This window comes from Hyla sarda, chromosome 4, assembly GCF_029499605.1.
Source record: "Hyla sarda isolate aHylSar1 chromosome 4, aHylSar1.hap1, whole genome shotgun sequence".
Classification (NCBI taxonomy): Eukaryota; Metazoa; Chordata; class Amphibia; order Anura; family Hylidae; genus Hyla; species Hyla sarda.
In genome coordinates this window covers 181,798,693-181,817,428 of record NC_079192.1, presented here as the reverse complement: position 1 = coordinate 181,817,428, position 18,736 = coordinate 181,798,693, and the positions used below count along the sequence as shown (strand labels likewise).

At 39.6% G+C, this 18,736-nt stretch overlaps 1 protein-coding gene across 3 annotated transcripts in view; it reads right to left on the bottom strand.

The window, feature by feature from the left end:
- The window catches only part of GOLGB1 (golgin B1), a 61,118-nt gene that overhangs the window by 7,375 nt on the left and 35,007 nt on the right, over positions 1-18,736 (bottom strand). For 2 of the 3 annotated variants that reach the window (XM_056572999.1, XM_056573000.1), the window contains 7 exons: positions 15,131-16,544; positions 13,936-13,997; positions 8,646-13,750; positions 6,767-8,552; positions 3,596-3,736; positions 2,666-2,797; positions 1,704-1,798 (listed from right to left, as the gene is read on the bottom strand). In XM_056572999.1, the coding sequence (XP_056428974.1) occupies positions 1,704-1,798; positions 2,666-2,797; positions 3,596-3,736; positions 6,767-8,552; positions 8,646-13,750; positions 13,936-13,997; positions 15,131-16,544 (8,735 nt within the window). The remainder of the gene's footprint in view (positions 1-1,703; positions 1,799-2,665; positions 2,798-3,595; positions 3,737-6,766; positions 8,553-8,645; positions 13,751-13,935; positions 13,998-15,130; positions 16,545-18,736) is intronic. The other variant, XM_056573001.1, reaches the window with a different exon arrangement.

Below are 18,736 nucleotides of genomic sequence, written 5' to 3'. Positions count from 1 at the left end.
TTCCTTGTGGGTGCTGGCTTCTTTTTGCAGCTAACACCAGCTGTCAGTGACTGGCATCAGCGATCACTCAGATGCCAGGGACCTTCTGAAAGCCTCCAAAATTGACATGATTCTTATGCTATTACAGTCTGCGATAAGTAGGATGTAATAGCAGATCACAGATGTGACAGCATACTGCTAAATATTTTTTTCCCCCATTACATTTTGTGGTAAATGGAAGGATGCCATGAAAAAGTACAATTGATTCTGCAAACAATAAGCCCTCATAGGCTCCAACTATGGAAGTGTTATTCAAGGGAGAAAGAAACAAAAAAACAATTGTCCTGGTACCAGGACGTACATCGACGGCAAGTCATAGCTGCTATAAGTACCTGGGACTTTACTGCAAATGGCGGACATCAGTGATCACACTGATGGCCCCTATTAACCTCTTAGATGCCTTGATCAATACAGAATATGGCAACTAAAGCAGTTGTGGGAATTCTTGACACTCATTGGACCACCTGCAACCAGATTGTGGGGGAATGATGAGTGAAAATGGAGGCCATAGGTCCCCTCAACTGCTCTGTGCCGCTCTGTTGCAGTCCTCTTGTATGGTCTGCCTTCTGGCAGGCTGTACGAGTTGATCGCTGATCAGTGGTATGCTATTGCGTAGTGCTAAACAGTAATAGCAATCAAAAAATAAATAAATGCATAGTAAAAAAAAAAAACAAAAATAACAAAAAATAAAAGTATTTTGGTGCCCTACACAGTTAAAACAAATGCACCTCCCTCCCCATTGCTTCAGGGTCTATATAATAACGAGAATAAAGAGTGTGTGTAAGTTTTACTGTAAAGTGCACTGGGTAAAAAATCAACCCCCTATAAAAGTTGCAAACTGTGGTTTTCTTTCCAACATTAATAATAAATTATAATTTTTTTGTTGCACCAAACATTTTATGGTAAAAATGAAAGGTGTCAATTTAATTGGCTGTGCAAAAAACAAGCCCTCATATGGGTCTGTAGATGAAACAAAATTAATTAGATTTACAAATCTCAATTCTTCCAGAACACATCAGCTGATGTATACTACAGAGGAAGCTGTGTAGTTCTTTTCAGTCTGACCCCAGTGCTCTCTGCTGACACCTCTGTTTGTGTCAGGAACTGTCCAGAGCAGGAGCAAATCCCCATAGCAAACCTAACTTGCTCTGGACAGTTCCTGACATGGACAGAGGTGTCAGCCGAGAGCACTGTGGTCAGGCAGAAATGAACTCTACAACTTCCTCTGGAGCATACAGCAGCTGATAAGTACTGGACGGATTAAGATTTTTTTTAATAGATGTAATTTACAAATCTGTTTAACTTTCTGGAACCAGTTTATTTGAAGAAAAAAAATTTCACCATCAAAAAGAATGGACCGAATAAGGCTAAGTTTCCACTTTTTTTTTCTGGCAGTTTTTGAGCCAAAGTCAGGAGTGGATCCATAAGGGAGGAGAAGTGTAAGTCCTTCCTTTATATGTCATATTCCTTTTGAATACACTTCTGGCTTTGGCTCAAAAACTGCAGTGGCCGTATTCCAAAAACTGCCAGAAAAAAACAAGTGGAAACTTAGCCCAACTAATCTACATTAAACTGAATAGCATCCCTCCTAGAAAAGTTTGTGGTCCCATATTTATCCTATACATTTTAAAAGTGTTAATAAGAAAACCCTTGAAACCCCCCACCTTTCCTGTAGTTCCAATAATTGCTGATCTGTCTCCGTTTGGGGTTGCTTCTTCTCCTGTGGCGCTCCAGGGGCAGTATCACTTGCCAATGTTTCCTGCAATCCACAAACATTCTATAAATACAGATTTTTCACTTCGTATGTTTTTATGTAGTCTGAGAGTCAAAATCAAGTTGAAGGAGAAAATTAGAAGTAGTGTGACGAGGACATGAAGAACAAAACCACTGTATCATAGTAACAAACCTAAACAGGCACTCTCCTTAAAACAAATTTTTGCTATTGCACTCCTTATGGTAAATAAAAAAACCTTTATAATGTACTTTGTTTAAAAAAAAAAAAAAGAAGTTTTCTATGTTTTGTGTTTAAAAAGCTGCCACTAGGTGTCTCCCTACTTGTCCAGAGCATATTTCCCCCCCATTTCACAGACTTTGGACTCCTGCTTGCCTGGGAGAAGTCCAAAAGCAGGAAAAGCTGAGGGGGTGTGTACAGCATTATCCAATCAGAGCTCATATCACACACTGAACTGCTATGGGCTGTGTGTAGCAGAGTGAGGGAGGAAGTTTCCCCCTGTATGGCTTCAGATGATGTCAACCCTGCTGGGGAACTGTGAATCTGACTGAGACTGAGCAGAAAATACAAAGCAATATCAAGGTAGAACACTAAAAAATAAAATAATAAAAATAAAGGCAGGGGGTGGTTTATCATGATGGGGGCAGTGAACTGAGAGGATTATAAAATTTAACAAGATACATAAAAGGTACTCTAACTTTTATTGGATATTTTGGACGTTTTTTGCCCAGTTATTTAAGCAGATTCTGTGGCAAAGACCCGAATGGAGCCTCCAGGGCATATATGAATACAGAGGAACAATACAGCTTTTTAAGCTGCTATACTGATCGATTTACAATTTTGAAGTAATAAATGTTGCATTGCTGCTTCTAAGACAGATTATTATTTACTTACCAAGTTCTTTTGCTGCAGTTCTTGAAGCTGTCTTTCAAGGGAAGAACAGCGACTAGTAACATCACGCAGTTGCTGGTTGCTGCCGCGCAATTGCAGAGAAAAAGTATTTTTCTCCTCAAAAATGTGAGAAAGCTGCAAAGAGAAGACCATCCATGAATCAAATGGACAGGACAAAGACATAATCCAATAGTTCCCAGAAAATCTAAGTATCAACTTCAAGAAGATATCTATAGAACACCCAGAATTACACACATAAACATCAGGAGTTACAGCTTTAGCCAAAGTTTAGTAATTGTACTTTTATTTACAGAGAAATTGGAATTTTTCCCCCTACAAATCTGTAGCAGCCATTTTTTTTTCCAGTCACTTTGGTGTCTGTTTAATATCAGCTTCTGAGCAACTGATGGTAAAAATGGCCCTTTGTTACTGAACATATGGGCCCTTTCGCAAAAACGACTGCCACTAAAATGTATAGAAATATCAATGTCTCAAATAGGAAAAGAGTTACCAAATCTTGGTAATCACACCGACTGATTTACTAGTATAACCCCATTTTTTACTCTTTTGGGTACAACTCCTTTTAAAGAATTCACACACAGCATAATGTACATAATGGATTCCATTCTCTATTGAAGAAACAGGAGAGGAAAACATTTACGTGAAAGTTTTCACAAGAAAAATAATTTATATAATAATGTAATTCCCATTTACAGTTTGGATGGAAAGGCTAAAACATCATAACACGTTGGTTTCGGGCAGATTTATAAATCTGAGCCAAAGAAGGCCTGGTTTTCTGTCTTAGACAAATAGAAACCAGTCACAGTTTCATTTGACACATTCGGTCAAACAGTGCTGGGACAAGGGATTTTGGTGCCCTAGTCAGTTAAGACAAAAATGCCTATTAACATGCACATTCATTTCATAACCAACCTTTGAGTTCAGTTGTTGAATCCTGAGTTCTTTATGATGAACTTGTGTTAGTGTTTCATTTAGCTGAGTATGTAAGTTTTGCACCTCTATTTGCATCCTTTGAAGCTCTTCGGCCGAGTTGCTGGCATCATTATGGGAGATCTGAAAGACAAAATCGTATAGAAACATAATAATCCACCACCTCTCAGGCCCTGCACTAGGCTTTGCACATTCTATTATGTTTTCGTCAATATCTTTTTGATATCTGGTCATTAACTACTCACATTTACCTAAGATTTCTTAGGTTAATGACCTAAGATTATTTACTTAACCCCTTAGGGAGTCGGCCTATTTACACCTTAAACGGGTACTCCGCCCCTAGACATCTTATCCCCTATCCAAAGAATAGGGGATAAGATGTCAGATTGCCGCGGTCCCGCTGCAGGAACCCCGCCACGGCACTGCCCTATCATTACAGCACAGAGCGAGTTCGCTCTGCACGTAATGACGGGCAATACAGGGGCCGGAGCATCGTTACGTCACGGCCCGCCCCTTTCAATACAAGTCTATGGGAGGGGGCGTGGCGGTCGTCACGCCCCCTGCCATAGACTTGCATTAAGGGGACAGGCCATGATGTCACGCTGCTCCGTCCCCTGTATCACCCGTCATTACGTGCAGAGCGAACTCTCTCTGTGCTGTAATGATAGCGTGGTGCCGCAGCGGCGATCCCGGGGCTCCCCAGCAGCGGGACCGCGATGATCTGACAAGATGTCTAGGGGCGGAGTACCCCTTTAAGCATTTTCGCTTTTTCCTCCTTCCTTTCTAAAAATCATAACGCTTTCAATTTTGCACCTACAGACCCATATAAGGGCTTGTTTTTTGCGTCACCAATTGTACTTTGCAATGACATCACTTATTTTAGACTATCACTTGTGGCGAAACCAAAAAATAATTATTTGTGTATTATTTGGTAAAAATGACACCTTATCTTTATTCTGTAGGTCCATACAGTTACAAGGATACACAATTTATGTAGGTTTTATTTTATTTAACCCCTTAAGGACCGAGGGTTTTTCCGTTTTTGCATTTTCGTTTTTTGCTCCTTGCCTTTAAAAAATCATAACTCTTTCAATTTTGCACCTAAAAATCCATAGGATTGCTTATTTTTTGCGCCACCAATTCTACTTTGTAATGATGTCAGTCATTTTGCCCAAAAATCTACGGTGAAACGGAAAAAAAAAATAATTGTGCGACAAATTTGAAAAAAAAATGCAGTTTTGTAACTTTTGGGGGCTTCCGTTTCTACGTAGAACATTTTTCGGTAAAAATGACACATTATCTTTATTCTGTAGGTCCATACGATTAAAATGATACCCTACTTATATAGGTTTGATTTTGTCGTACTTCTGGAAAAAATCATAACTACATGCAGGAAAATTAATACGTTTAAAATTGTCATCTTCTGACCCCTATAACTTTTTTATTTTTCCGTGTATGGGGCGGTATGAGGGCTCATTTTTTGCACCGTGATCTGAAGTTTTTAACGGTACCATTTTTGCATTGATAGGACTTATTGATCGCTTTTTATTCATTTAAAAATTATATAAAAAGTGACCAAAAATGCACTATTTTGGACTTTGGAATTTTTTTGCGCGCACGCCATTGACCGAGCGGTTTAATTAATGATATATTTTTATAATTCGGACATTTCTGCACGCGGTGATTCCACATATGTTTATTTTTATTTAAACTGTTTTTTTTTATGGGAAAAGGGGGCGATTCAAACTTTTAATAGGGGAGGAGTTAAATGATATTCATTCACTTTTTTTTGCAGTGTTATAGGTCCCATAGGGACCTATAACACTGCACACACTGATCTTTCACATTGATCACTGGTTTCTCATAGGAAACCAGTGATCGATGATTCTGCCGCATGACTGCTCATGCCTGGATCTCAGGCACTGAGCAGTCATTCGGCGATCGGACAGCGAGGAGGCAGGTAGGGGCCCTCCCACTGTCCTGTTAGCTGTTCGGGATGCCGCGATTTCGCCACGGCTATCCCGAACAGCCCACTGAGTTAACCGGCATGGTTTCACTTTCGCTTTTAGCCACGCGGCTCAGCTCTGAGCATGCGGCTAAAGGGTTAATAGCGCGCGGCGCCGCGCGCTATTAGCGGCGGGTCCCGGCTTCACTATGACGCGGGGTCCGCCGTGATATGATGCGGGGTTACCGTGTAACCCGCGTTATATCACGGGAGCAGGACCAAGGACGTATCGGTACGTCCTTGGTCCTTAAGGGGTTAAATACTTAATGCTACATGCACCAAAATGAGTTAGTTTAAAATTGACATCTTATGACCCCTATAACTTTTCTATTTTTCCGTGTACGGGGTGGTATGAGGGCTAATTTTTTGTGCTGTCATCTGTAGTTTTTATAGGTACCATATTTGTTTTGATGGGACTTTTTGATTGCTTTTTATGGTATATAAATTGACCAAAAATGCACAATTTTGGACTTTGGTATTTTTTTTATGTGTACGCCATCGACCGTGTGGTTTAGCAGCGGCACCACATGTGATTATTTTTTTCTTTATTACTTAAATTTAAAAAATTGGGAAAAGGGGGGGGGATTTAAACTTTCAATAGGAAGGGGTTAAACTTTCAATAGGAAGGTTTACTTTTTTTTTTTTTTTTTAGCCCCCCCCATAGGGGGCTAAAACATGCAATCTTCTGATTGCATACATTGATCAGTGCTCTGCCATTGCAAAGCACAGATCAGTGTAACCGGTGCTCTGCTGCTCCTGCCTGCTGCACAGGCATGGAGCAATTGATTGCCGACCAGACGATGGAGAGGCAGGCGAGGACCCTCCCGTCGTCTGGTAAGCTGATCGGGACATCGCGATTTTTATTCTTTTACTTTAGATCAACTTTGATTGTGGCGTCTAAAGGGCTAATGCCGGGCATAGGCCCGATTGGCCGTGCCCGGCATTAGCCGTGTGTCCTGGCAACTGGGACCCACCAGGTTTAACCTGGTCTCTCCTGGTGAGAACGGTTTAAACCCGGTAAACGGGACCAGGGCATACAGGTACTGAGTCCCTGTGCATTATGGCTAAGATATTAATATGTTGCTTTATTAGACTTTTTGAGATTATAAACAAATTGTTTCTTTAGCAGGATTGGTTTAATACTATACCTTTGTTTCTTTTTGGTAAGGACTCTGCAAACTCCTTTCAATTTCCTTTGGGGTCTTTAAAGTACTTTGCAGCCTAAAACGATCTTCCTGCAGACTACCCATTTCTTTGGACATATTTTGTAGCTGTGTCTGCGAACTATTGTATTCAGATGTCATTCTAATTATTTCTTCTTCCTTTGCTTGCAAAGTCTTCTTTACATCTTTAAGCTGCATCTCCATCTTGTGTTGCTCTTCCTTGCTTTCTGATAACAGAATATTGAGATGGTCCTTTTCAGAGTTTACAGCACTAAGTTCAGTATTCATGACAGATACTACATTCAGCTGCTCCTGCAGCCTTTGTACTTCTTCCTGAGCCAAATCATGACTATCCTGTAAAGACCTCATTGAACCTTCAAATGCCTGCAGCTGAGCTTTAAGACCAGATATTTCTTCATTTGCAGTTAGCAATCGCTGTTCTGATTCCATAAGATCCCTTGCAAGCTCGGCTACTCGCTCTTCCGCAGTCTCTGTCTCGGTACGCAAGATGCCAGTATCATGCTGTATGCTTTTTAGCTTCTTATTTAGTTCATCTTCTGCATGCTGTACTCGCTGTTCTGCCTCTACCTGTGCGCAAGAGCTTTCTTCTTGAACGCGTGTCAATTCCTTTTGCACTTGTATCAGTTCTTCTTTTAAAATCTGCATTTCTTGCTTGTCTTGTTCAGCCTGGTTTTGTAGTGTCCCAATTTCAGTGTGCAGCTGAGATACATTGAAATTTAGGTTAGCAACCTCTTCCAGCATTTTCTGATTTTCTAACTTACTTTCATCTAGCCCCCTTTGAAAAATCTCACTTTGGCTTTTTTCTTTAGTCAACTGTTGCTCTTGGTTGCTTAGCTCATGTCTTAGTGTTTCAATCTCCTGTATTTTTTCACCCAGGAGTTGTTTCAGTTGTGAGTCCTTTAATGAAATAAGCTCCCTCAAGTCATCCCGGTAGCGAGTCAGCTGGGCATTCAGTTTAGCATTCTGTGCATTTAAGTCATCAGTACGGCTACGCAGGTTCCTTAATTCTTCACGCAGCTCATTGCTCTCTGCTGCCGCCTCTTGAATTAGGCCATCTTTGGCAAGAATTGCATCAAGATGCCGCTGCTCCAACTGTTGGTAGTCACTTAAAATATGTTCTCTCTCCTCCTGCAGTGAGCACATAGACTTGGTGAAGGACTCTAGCTGCCCTTTACTTTGCTTAACCTCCTCTTTTGAGGCTTTTAATTGAGTTTTTAATTTTTCTATTTTGTCTTGCATTTTTAGTCTCTCCCCGTCAGTTTCTTTGAGTTTATCTTCTAATGTCTTGCATTCAATAGCATGCACATCATGCAGTTCACTAACAGCTGTACTAACAGCTTCATCACGAGAATTTAATAACTGCACCACATCTTGCTCCTTTTGCTCCAATTCTTTGTGCAGCTGTTCTCTAAGAGATTTGGAAGCCTGTAGATCACTCTGTAGCTGCTCATTGTGCAACTTGCAGTCTTGGACCTCTGCCTCCAATCTTTTTACTGCTTCAGACAGATTTTCATTTATATATTTAATTTGACTTATTTCTATTTTAAGAGCCTCCAACTGATTCTGCCTATCATTTGCTTCCTGAGTGCGCAGTTTCAGTTCCTGCTGACAAACACTGTGCCTCTTTTGCTCTTCCTCCAAAGAAGAAGAAAGGATTGTGGTCTGTCCCAACAGAGTCTCTTTTGTTTTTAGGTGGCCCTCTGCTTCAGCTTGTCGACTTGTTACAAGTTCTGTGTTCTCAGATTGAAGCCTGGAAATAAAAATAAAAAAAGGACAACAAATGAAACAAAGGAATAAGTTGAATAGATTTCAAATGTGTATAAAATGAAATTCATAACCATACCTGGTTACCTCAACCTTAAGTTCTTCAAGTTGGGATTTAATATGCAGCAGCTCATTTTTAAGATCCAAACAAACTTTCTCCTTGTTGTTTATCTCAGTATCCTTTTTCTGCATTGCATCGGTGAACGTGTCGCTCCACTTTTTTGATTCTTCTATAACACGGTCTCTGTCATTTTGTAAAGAACACATGCTGTGTGTAAAGGCTGCAAGTTTGGCTATATTTTGGTTCAAGTTGCCCTGTAAGTTCTTCATTTCCTGATCCTTGTCATTCATCTGGCTCTGTAAATTGACAATAAACCCCTCAAGATGTTCTTTTTCTTGCTGTAGAACATTTATTTTCTGCTGTAAATTTGCAATTTCTTTCATATGTTTTTCCCTCTCCGTATAAAGTCTCTTTTCCATATCTTCCTCTTTCTTTTTCAGCATTATTGTTGTATTTTCAGTTATCGTATTCATGTCATCTTTTAATTTTAGATTTTCTGCTAAAACCCTTGCTGCTTCACTTTGTGTATCATCAAGCAGCACACGAAAAGATGCTAGATCTTTCTGAGCCTTGCTTGTGTCCTCCATTGCTTTCATTACCTTATCATTAGAGATCAGTTTCTCTTTTTCACAATTATTGTGCTCAAATTCGAGGGCTTTAATTGTCCTTTCTAAACCACTGATAGTTTCCTGATATCGTATGCAATCTTTCTGCAAGTGTCGAACCTCTTGCTGCTTTTCTTTCAGCAGCTCCTGAAGCTCCTTTGATAGTGTCTTTCTGCCTTTGGCACTCTGGTTTGCAGATTTTAATTTTTCCACATACTCCTTTTGTGCCACAGACAAAGCTTCAACTTTCTGCCTTTCCAGCTGTCGTTTTTCCTCCTCTAACTGAAGTTTAACATTCTCCATTTCTTTTTCTAGGTTGTCATTTTTTACTTGCAGATCCATAGCATCTTGCTGGAAATTTCCAATGCTTCCATTGAGTTCAGCCATCTGGTTCATTAATCTCTCTTCTAGCTCATCCTTCTCAAGCTCAACAGCATATTTCTGCCTTTTCACTTCATCCAGGTCGTCAATAGCTACCTGATACTTATTTTCCAACTCTACAATTTCTATTTCCATTTTAGTAACCCTACTTTGTAGATTCATGAGCTGAGTCTCCAAGCTTAACTTTTCTTCCATTAAAATCGTGATTTCACCATTCTTATACTCTATTTCGTTTTGTTTTATCATGGCATTGCCTTCTAGTTTTTTGATCAGTTCTTTCATTTGTAAAGTTTCTTCCTGGGTTTCTTCTTGTTGGCCTTGCTCATGTTTTGCCGCCAGTTCTCCATATTCTTGCTGTTTTTCAATTAATGCTTCATCTTCTAGAAGCTGAGAACCAGCCACCTCAACTTCATTTTTAATGATTGTCTCTTCATGTATTTCAGATATAGGTTCCTGCAGTCTAATTTGTACATTAGCCTTAACATTATGTAACTGTAGTCTTAGTGATTCAATTTCTTGAGCTATATCATCTTTTTCAGACTTTACCTGTTCTAACTGAAGTATTAGGCTATGGTTTTCTGAGTGGACCTTATCTAGCTCTTCTTTTAGGCTGGCATTTTCTGCATTAGCTGTATCAGACTTCTGGTCCACCATTGCCAGTTGTGATTCTCCCCTTAATCTGTCATTTTCCTCCTCCAGTTCAAGTATTTTTTGTTGCTTAGCTTTAGCAAATTTCCTCATTTTTTCTTTCATATTTTCAATCTCCTTTTCTGCCTCTTCTAGCTGCTGCTCTACTTCTTTCTTTTCAGTCTCCACACTTTTTATTTTACTAAATAACTCTTGCTTTTCATGTCTTACTGTTTCCACTGCACGCTTCATCCTATCTGTTTCATTGCTCACATTCTCATAAGACTGTAACAGTGTCTCATACTCTTTCTGCAAATCTGTAAGCTTTTCTTGCCACTCAGATACCTGAGAATTTGAATACAACTTCATAGATTCCAACTCTTTTCTTAAATCTTCTTTTTCTTGAGTGATTCCTGCCAATGCTAATTTTAAGCTTTCACAGGAAGCTTCAAAATTTTGGTTTTCCAATAAACATTTGTCAATTTCAGCAATAAGCCTGTCTCGCTCTTCTTTCTGAGCCGATGCTGTCTTAAGCCATGTATCTTTTTCAACATTCAGATGGTTAACCAAACCCTCAGATATCTGTAGTCTGTTGGACAGGTCATCCTTAATATTTATAACACTATCCAATTCTAGTTTTAAAGCCTTGTTTTCTTTAAGTGCATCTTTTCTAGAGATCAGTGCAGCCTGAAGTTTTCTTTGAAGCTGTTGCTTGCCCTTACATTCCTCCACCTCTTCATCCAGTTTATTTTGGGATTCAAGAGACTGCTTCCTGGTGTGCTCTTCATACTCTTTAGTCTGAACTTCAAGTTGGGTTTTAAGAGACAGTACAACATTATCTTTCTCAGCCAACAACACATTTCCATTCTTAAGAGCTAGGTTTAAACCCTCTAGCGCCTGTTGAAGTTGTTCAATCTCCTCCCTTTTACACATTAATTCTTTATTTAAATTTCCAATTGTAACTTCATTTAGGTGAGATATTTCCTGGTTACTACTTTCAATTTCTGCTTTTAGAGTGGATGCATGTTCTTCTAAGCTTACATTTTTTTCCTTCTCATTTTGTAGCTCTCTATTTAATTGGTCTATTGTGTTCTGCATGTGTGAAATCTGTTTTAAATGGCCACTTAGTGTCTCTTCTAGTTGCAAGGTTTTTAATTCCAGTTCACTTTTCTGGGACTGAAAGACTTCCAACTGTGATTGATAGTCTTTAATTGCAAGACCTGAAATACCTGACGTGTCATGCACAGAGTCTTCAACACTTGCAGGTGAAACATCTACCCAGTCCTTTCCCCAATGTGATTCTTCAGGATTCTCTTCTGAAAGAGACACTGAAATAAGGTGTTCAGAAGTATTAGGAATGGTACATTGTGGTTTTTCTGAAGGATAAGGCATTATAGCTTGTGCACTTCTTTCCTCAAGAATTGCTTCAGAAATCGGGTGTGCCTTTTGATTCAGTTCTAATTTTTCATACTTTTCTTGCAAGAGACTAAAGTCTTCTTTTTGCTGCTTTAGTTGTTCACGGTGGTGGCGGTCTTTTTCCTGTGCCTTCTTAATGGTATCTTTGCGAGAATGCAATGCCTCCTGTAATTTTTTTTGCAAAATCTCTTTGTCTTGCTCAAGAGTTGCTATTCTGTTTTTGAGTTGAATTCTTGCCTCTTGGTTATCATCCAATATATTAGAGTCTACTGGTGTTCCCTCTGTGTGCTCGGTTTTTAAAGACTCAATCTGGTTTGATTTATCTTTTAGTTCTAATAATAATTCTTCAACCATGTTTTGAAGCTGTACATTAGCTGCACTTTTCTCCACAAGTTCTTTCCGGACAGTTTCCAGGTCAAATTCTTTTTCGGACAATTGTTGCTTCAGACTATCTGCTGTGATGCTTTGCTCAGATATTTCTTCAACATTGGATTTTACTTCAACATTGGCACTGCCAGTTAATTCCATCTCTTGATTCACTGCAGTGTTAACCATTTGTTTCTCTAGTTTTGAGATTTTGCGATTCAGCTCTTTTCTACTAATTAAAGCAGCTTGTAGTTTCTTCTTTAGCTGTTCAATCTCTTTTTTGTGATCTGCTAGTTGAGTCTGAAGTTCTTCTTTATCGTTTAATTCCTCCCGTCCTGCATCACGTTCTGATCTCTCTACGTAAGCTTTAAGCTGACTTTCCAGTGCACTCTTTTCCCCTTGCAAATGTTCAATAATTTCCAAACTATTTTGCTGTTTCTCACTTATGAGTTGAAGCTGCTGCACATTGTAATTCATCTTGGTATCTAACTGAATTTGCAGTTCCTCATAATCTTTTTGTCTATTCAAGAGTTCACATTTCTGATCTTGTAACTGTGATTGCAATGTTTCCTGCTCTTCATGGGCAATCTTTATAATTTTTTGGCTTTGGGCTTGCTTTATTTCCACAGTTTCCAATTGGCTTTTCAACTCTGCAACCTCACTCCGAACACTTTCCAGCATCTCCTGAAGATGACATTTCTCTTTAGTAACCTTTTCTACTTCTAAATGTATTTCTGTATTTTCTTTTCTTAATGCCTGTATTAATTCTTCATCCTTACCATTTTGGTCTTGGATGGTGGCATTCAACTGTTCCTTCAGGGCTTTTATCTCCTTACTCATGGAATATTTTTCCTCATTTAAAAGAACCACCTTATCAGATAAGCTGTGGCTTATCTCTTCAACTTGTCTATCCTTTTCTGAAATGGACTCTTGAAGGCCTTGAATCTCTATTGTTTTTTGTGCCAGTAGGTCTTGAAGTAAGGCTTTTTCATGTTCACTAGTGGCAAGTTCTTCAGAGAGTCTTTCCTCTTTATTTTGACTAAGGCTAAGCACTTGGTTAAAGCTTTCAAGATGTCGTTCCTTCTCTTCCAACTGGTTTTCCTGTAGTTTTATGAGTTCATTTCGTTCAGACAACAGAAGATTCATAAGGTCTAGGTCTTTCTGTAAAGCAGTGATCTTTACGTCTTTAGACTTAAACTCATTTTCCAAACTCTGTACTTGTTCTACAAGTATGTTTTGACTTTCATAGGCAGTCAACTGTTGCTTTTCAATCTCTAAAAATTCATTCAGTTGCTGCACCGTTTCACCTCTAGTCTGTTTACCTAAAACTACATTGAGCTGTAAGGCGATTTGCTGCTTCTCAGATGTGATAGTCTCAATCTGGCCTTGGAGTTCTGCAATCATTTTTTTCATTACAAGAATTTCATCATTGTCTGCATTAATATCCTGGTATTTGAGATCAGAAGAATCAAGGATCTGGATAGGAGTTTCAGCTTTCTCTGATACATCTTTGTTATTTTCTATGGCCTGCTCCCTTAGTATACATTCATTTATATTGCCTTCTGGCAGCAGTTCTCCTTTCAGCTTATTTATTTCTTCCTGAGTATCTTTTAGATCCATCATAAGTATAGACAGTTGCTTTTCCTTTCCATCTTCAACACTAGCATCAAAAACAAGCTCCTGAGATACTGAATTGGTTTGTACATTCACAGAAGTGGATTGTAATACCTGAAAAAAAAAGGAAATGGTCCTGATGTTCATAACTGTACGGAACATATGTATTGTCTTAACAGTTATTAGAATAAAAAAAAAAAAAAAGGGAGAACTCAATAGAAACATTTACATAAGCAGTTTAATTTGTAAGAAATAAGCTTTAAGGCTTTTAAATTCAGTAATAACAGATTGTACCTCACCTGGTGACTTATCACAGATTCCCGACAACTGACTGTAGAGGATATGGTACCAGTATCTTCATCTACAAAATAAGATTAATTGGACATTTTAGAATTGATAAGTTACTAAACAGTATTAAATGGGCACTCTCATTAAAACAAATTTTTGCTATTGCACTCCTTATGGTAAATAAAAAAAGATTTCAAATATACTTTTGTTAAAAAAAATGAAAAAAACATCAAAAGCACATTTTCCCCCATCTTATACACAGACTTAGGACCAGAGCCCAAACACAGGAAGTGCTGAGGGGTGTGTGTCCAAACAACAGCATATGGTAATTAAGTGTGAGAGGAGCTGTGATTGGATGAGGCTGGACACCCCCCCCCCCTCAGCACTCCAGGCTGCACTTTCTGTGTTTGGACTTCGGTCCTAAGTCTATGTATGAGATGTGAGATGGGGGAAAATGTGCTCGATCTTTTTTTAAGCACAATTAAAACATAGAAAACATCTTTTTTTTTAAACAAACTATATTAGAAATTTATTTTCTTTACCATTAGGAGTGCAATAGCAATAATTTATTTAAATGAGAGTTACCCTTTAAGTCATCTGGTAAATGGAATACTACACTTATTTTAAGTGTACATTTACATTTTCTTACAAACAGAAATGAGACACATAATGTTAAACTCTAAAGTTTAAACGGGGAATCACATGAACCAGCTATGACAGTAACCACCTACCTAATAATGGTGAAACCAGCCGCCGGGACCAAACCGCCCCCCCTGGTATCACCAAAACCACTGCCTGCTGTGACATGTCTTCAAGGATTAGACTTTTTCTATTCTGAAAGTTCCTTCTTTAAGTTAATTGGAATAATAAGTTTAGGCTGTTCAATGCTTATTTTGGTGCGCATCATGTGGCAAAATACGTGCCAATAAACACATTCAATGACTGCCCCATTGAAAATATGCTCCACAGTTCACCTTGTGAACATGTCAATTATTCCGAATGTATTCCACCATAATGTGAGTCGGAAATGTATCTCCATGAAATTAAGCTAATCTGCATTAAAATATGACAAAAGTGTGGCCAAAGGTATAAAAATACATACCACACATCTGAAGTTACCCTCAGCAGTTTGAAATATCCCCTCCCAAAAAAACTAATAAAAATACAAAAAAAAAGGTGGGGATGTCATGTAACTAAGCATTTCACCTGTTGTCACTGTGTAGTGCTGGGTGTTCAAGTTTGCAAAAGTGACTAAGGTTTGCAAGTCCTTTTTAACCCCTGCTGGCTCCTTTTGAGGTAATTCCTGCACACACAATTCAGTATCAGCATCTCTCATTCTGTCCATCTCCTGTTTCATCCTCTCCAGATCACTCAGTGTTTTCTGCCCTCTTTCCAACTTTTCTTTTACATAATCAAATTCTTTAAGGGACTCATTAATTCTTTGTAGTTCTTCCTTCAATTTAAACAACTCTTCCTTCTTTTTATTTCTGCTTTCTAGCTCAATTTTCACACTTGCCAGATCACCTTCATTTCTGTTTAGTGTATCTTGCTCACCTTTTGCTTTAGCCAAGAGCTCCTCATTAAGTTTTTTTAGCAAGTTCAGCTCAACCTGTAACTGTGTTTTGGTTTCTTTCTGCTGTTCCAGTTCTGCTCTTAATCTTTGCAATTCCTCCTGTGCCCCTTTCTCCATTTCCGGTTCTTCTCGTAATTGCTGCAACTCCTCCTGTGCACCTCTCTCCTTTTGCTGCAACTCCTCTTGTGCACCTTTCTCCTTTTGCTGCAACTCCTCTTGTGCACCTTTCTCTTTTTGCTGCAACTCCTCCTGTGCACCTTTCTCCTTTTCAGGTTCTTGCAATTTCTGCAACTCCTCCTGTGCACCTTTCTCCTTTTGCTGCAACTCCTCTTGTGCACCTCTCTCCTTTTCAGGTTCTTTTAATTTCTGCAAGTCCTCCTGTGCACCTCTCCCCTTTTCAAGTTCTTCTTTAAGTTGTTGCAACTGTTCCTGGGCACCTTTCTCTTTTTGAAGTTCTTCTCTAAGTTGTTGCAACTCTTCCTGGGCACCCTTCTCTTTTTCAAGCTGTTCTCTTAATTTCTGCAACTCCTCATTGTCAGCTTTTCCGTTTTTAAGCTTTTCAGTTATTTGCAGTAATGCCTCCTTTTCATTTTTCTCCTTTTCAAGCTCTTTTCTTAGTTGCTGCACCTCCTCTTCTGTATCTTTTTCCAGCTTTTCCTGGGCAGCCTTTTCCTTTTCAAGCAGTTCACTTAGTTGCTGTAATTCTGCCTGAGCTCCTTTTTCTTTCTCCAGCTCTGTTCTCAATTTGTCTAGTTCCTCTTGTGCTTCTCTTCCTAGTTCAACCTGGATGTGTTCCAAATCCGGCTGCGGTACAGTATCCAGCTGCAGTTTGACCTTCTCCAGTTGTGATTTCAAAGACTCTACCTCACTTGCTGCACCCTTGTCTTTATCAATAGTTTCCTGTAACTGCTGGCATAAAATATCTTTCTCTTCCAATAAGTCTTTGTACAATTCAGCTTGTTGAGAATGCTCTTTTTGTTCAATAACTAGAGATTCTCGTAGAGATATCAATTCCTGTTCCATCTCACGAAACTGCTCGGACAAGACCTACAAAGAATAAAAATGTAAAGTTAAAATTAGAATGTAAGGGTTGATGACAAATGTGAATATATAGTATATGCTAAATATATTTTTATAGGCATCTCGCATATGAATTCTAAAAACAAATAAGGCTCTGTTCATAACTGTGTTTGGGGCTTTCACTTCTCAATTAAATACGGCATGCCTTTCATTTCCATACACCGAAAATATGAAACTACTAACAACATCCTAGAATGTATATACTACTTTGAATTTTGCTTCCAACCATTATTTTCCAAATGCTTTTAAATAAAACTAAAAAAACAAAAAGATTTCTTATAAGAGGACAAATACTTTATGTTTTGTGTGTGATTATGATCTTTGTTTTATTATTTAATAAAGTTCATAAAATTTTCTCTTTTAGGGCTAGGGATGAGCAAATTGAATCTGATGAATCATAATTCATTAGGAATTTCATGAAAAATTTGCTTAGCAACGAATCCGAATATCGCTGCGATTCGATCGCACAAATCGCTTAATTAAACTATTTAGTGCGGTCCAGGCTCCAGGGCATGTAAAATGGCGGATCCACATGTGAGGACATGGGGCAAGGAACTCTGGGAAGGCAGGATGACCCTGAATCACATGCACCCTATCAGCCAGCCACCCCTGTGATGTCACAGCCCTACAGTCACTTCAGCGTTTTATTTCAGAGAGAGCGAGAGAGAGAGAGCGCGAGAGAGAGCGTGTGCTTTTGGGTGTAATACACAGCGGCTCCACCGACTCATTGTCACCTATTAGTGCCTAATAATACTGTACTGGGCTCTACTACACAGCGATTCTGTACTGCTGCAGTTGGTTGTACAACAACTGCAAAGCTAACAGGGGCCAGTTAGGGAGAGCACAAAAAGCCATAGTCACCTGATTACAGTGCCTAATACAGGTTGCGTAGCCGAGCTCATTGTCCTGTCATAAGTGTAACCTGTGCTTACATAGGCGGTGTACGTGTTTTTTTTTTCCCCTGAAAAACTAATTTTGGCCTAGTTACTGTGAAAGGCCAACCACAGCTACACCCTTGTTTCTGTACCCTCAAACAGTTTTAAAGCGGAGCATATTGTCCAGCTCTCATACTAATCTCCCTATCTTTCCAAGGTTTCAACAAGTTTACATGGTACACTTGCTCTGGCTTCCTTTGCCCGGGCTGGTGTACCCTGTACATCACCCCCCTACCTTTTCGATCACTTCGTAGGGACCCTGCCACCTAGCCAGAAATTTACTGTCGACCGTTGGTACCAGAACCCGATCTCCCGGGTTAAAATTCTGAACCCGTGCCTGGCGATTATAAACTCTGCTTTGAGCTCGCTGAGCTGCCTCCATATGTTCCCTAAGGGCAACACTGTTTCCATTTGTTCCTGCAACTGAGTGACATACTCAACTACACTTGTGTGGCGTGGGATGTTGTTCCCACACCTCTTTAGCGATGTCTAACAGACCACATGGATGTCTACCGTATAGCAGTTCAAAGGGCGAGAACCCAGTAGAAGCCTGGGGCACTCGTGCTGCGAACATGAGATAGGGCAGCAACAGATCCCAATTTTTTCCATCTGTAGCCACCACCCGCTTTAACATATTTTTTTAAATGTTTGGTTAAACCTTTCTACCAGGCTATCCATCTGCGGGTGATAGACGGAGGTCCGTAGGTGTTTTACCTGCAGTAACTTACAGATCTATTTTATTACCTTTGATATGAACAGGGTGCCCTAGTCAGTCAATGCCTCTTTAGGTAAACCCTCTCGGGAAAGCAACTCCATTAGCTCCTTAGCTATAAGTTTGGCCGAGGTATGTCGCAGAGGTAGCGCCTCAGGATACTGAGTTGCATTGTCCAGGACTACCAGGATGTGTTGGTGCCCCCTAGCAGATTTCGGCAATGGGCCGACCAGGTCCATAGCGATCCATTCAAATGGGACCTTGATAATCGGGAGAGGGACCAGGGGACCACAGTAATGTGGCTGGGAGCTAGTGATTTGTCAAGTTGGGCAAGATTCACAATACCTTTCGACCTCTTCATACACACTGAGCCCGTAAGAGCACAGCAGAATTCTGTCCTGCGTCTTCTGCTGGCCCTGGTGCCCCCTAAAACATGCTGATGGGCTAACTAACACCAGCCTCCAATATGCATTAGGCACCACCAATTGTTCCACATTCTCAACCCGAATTTG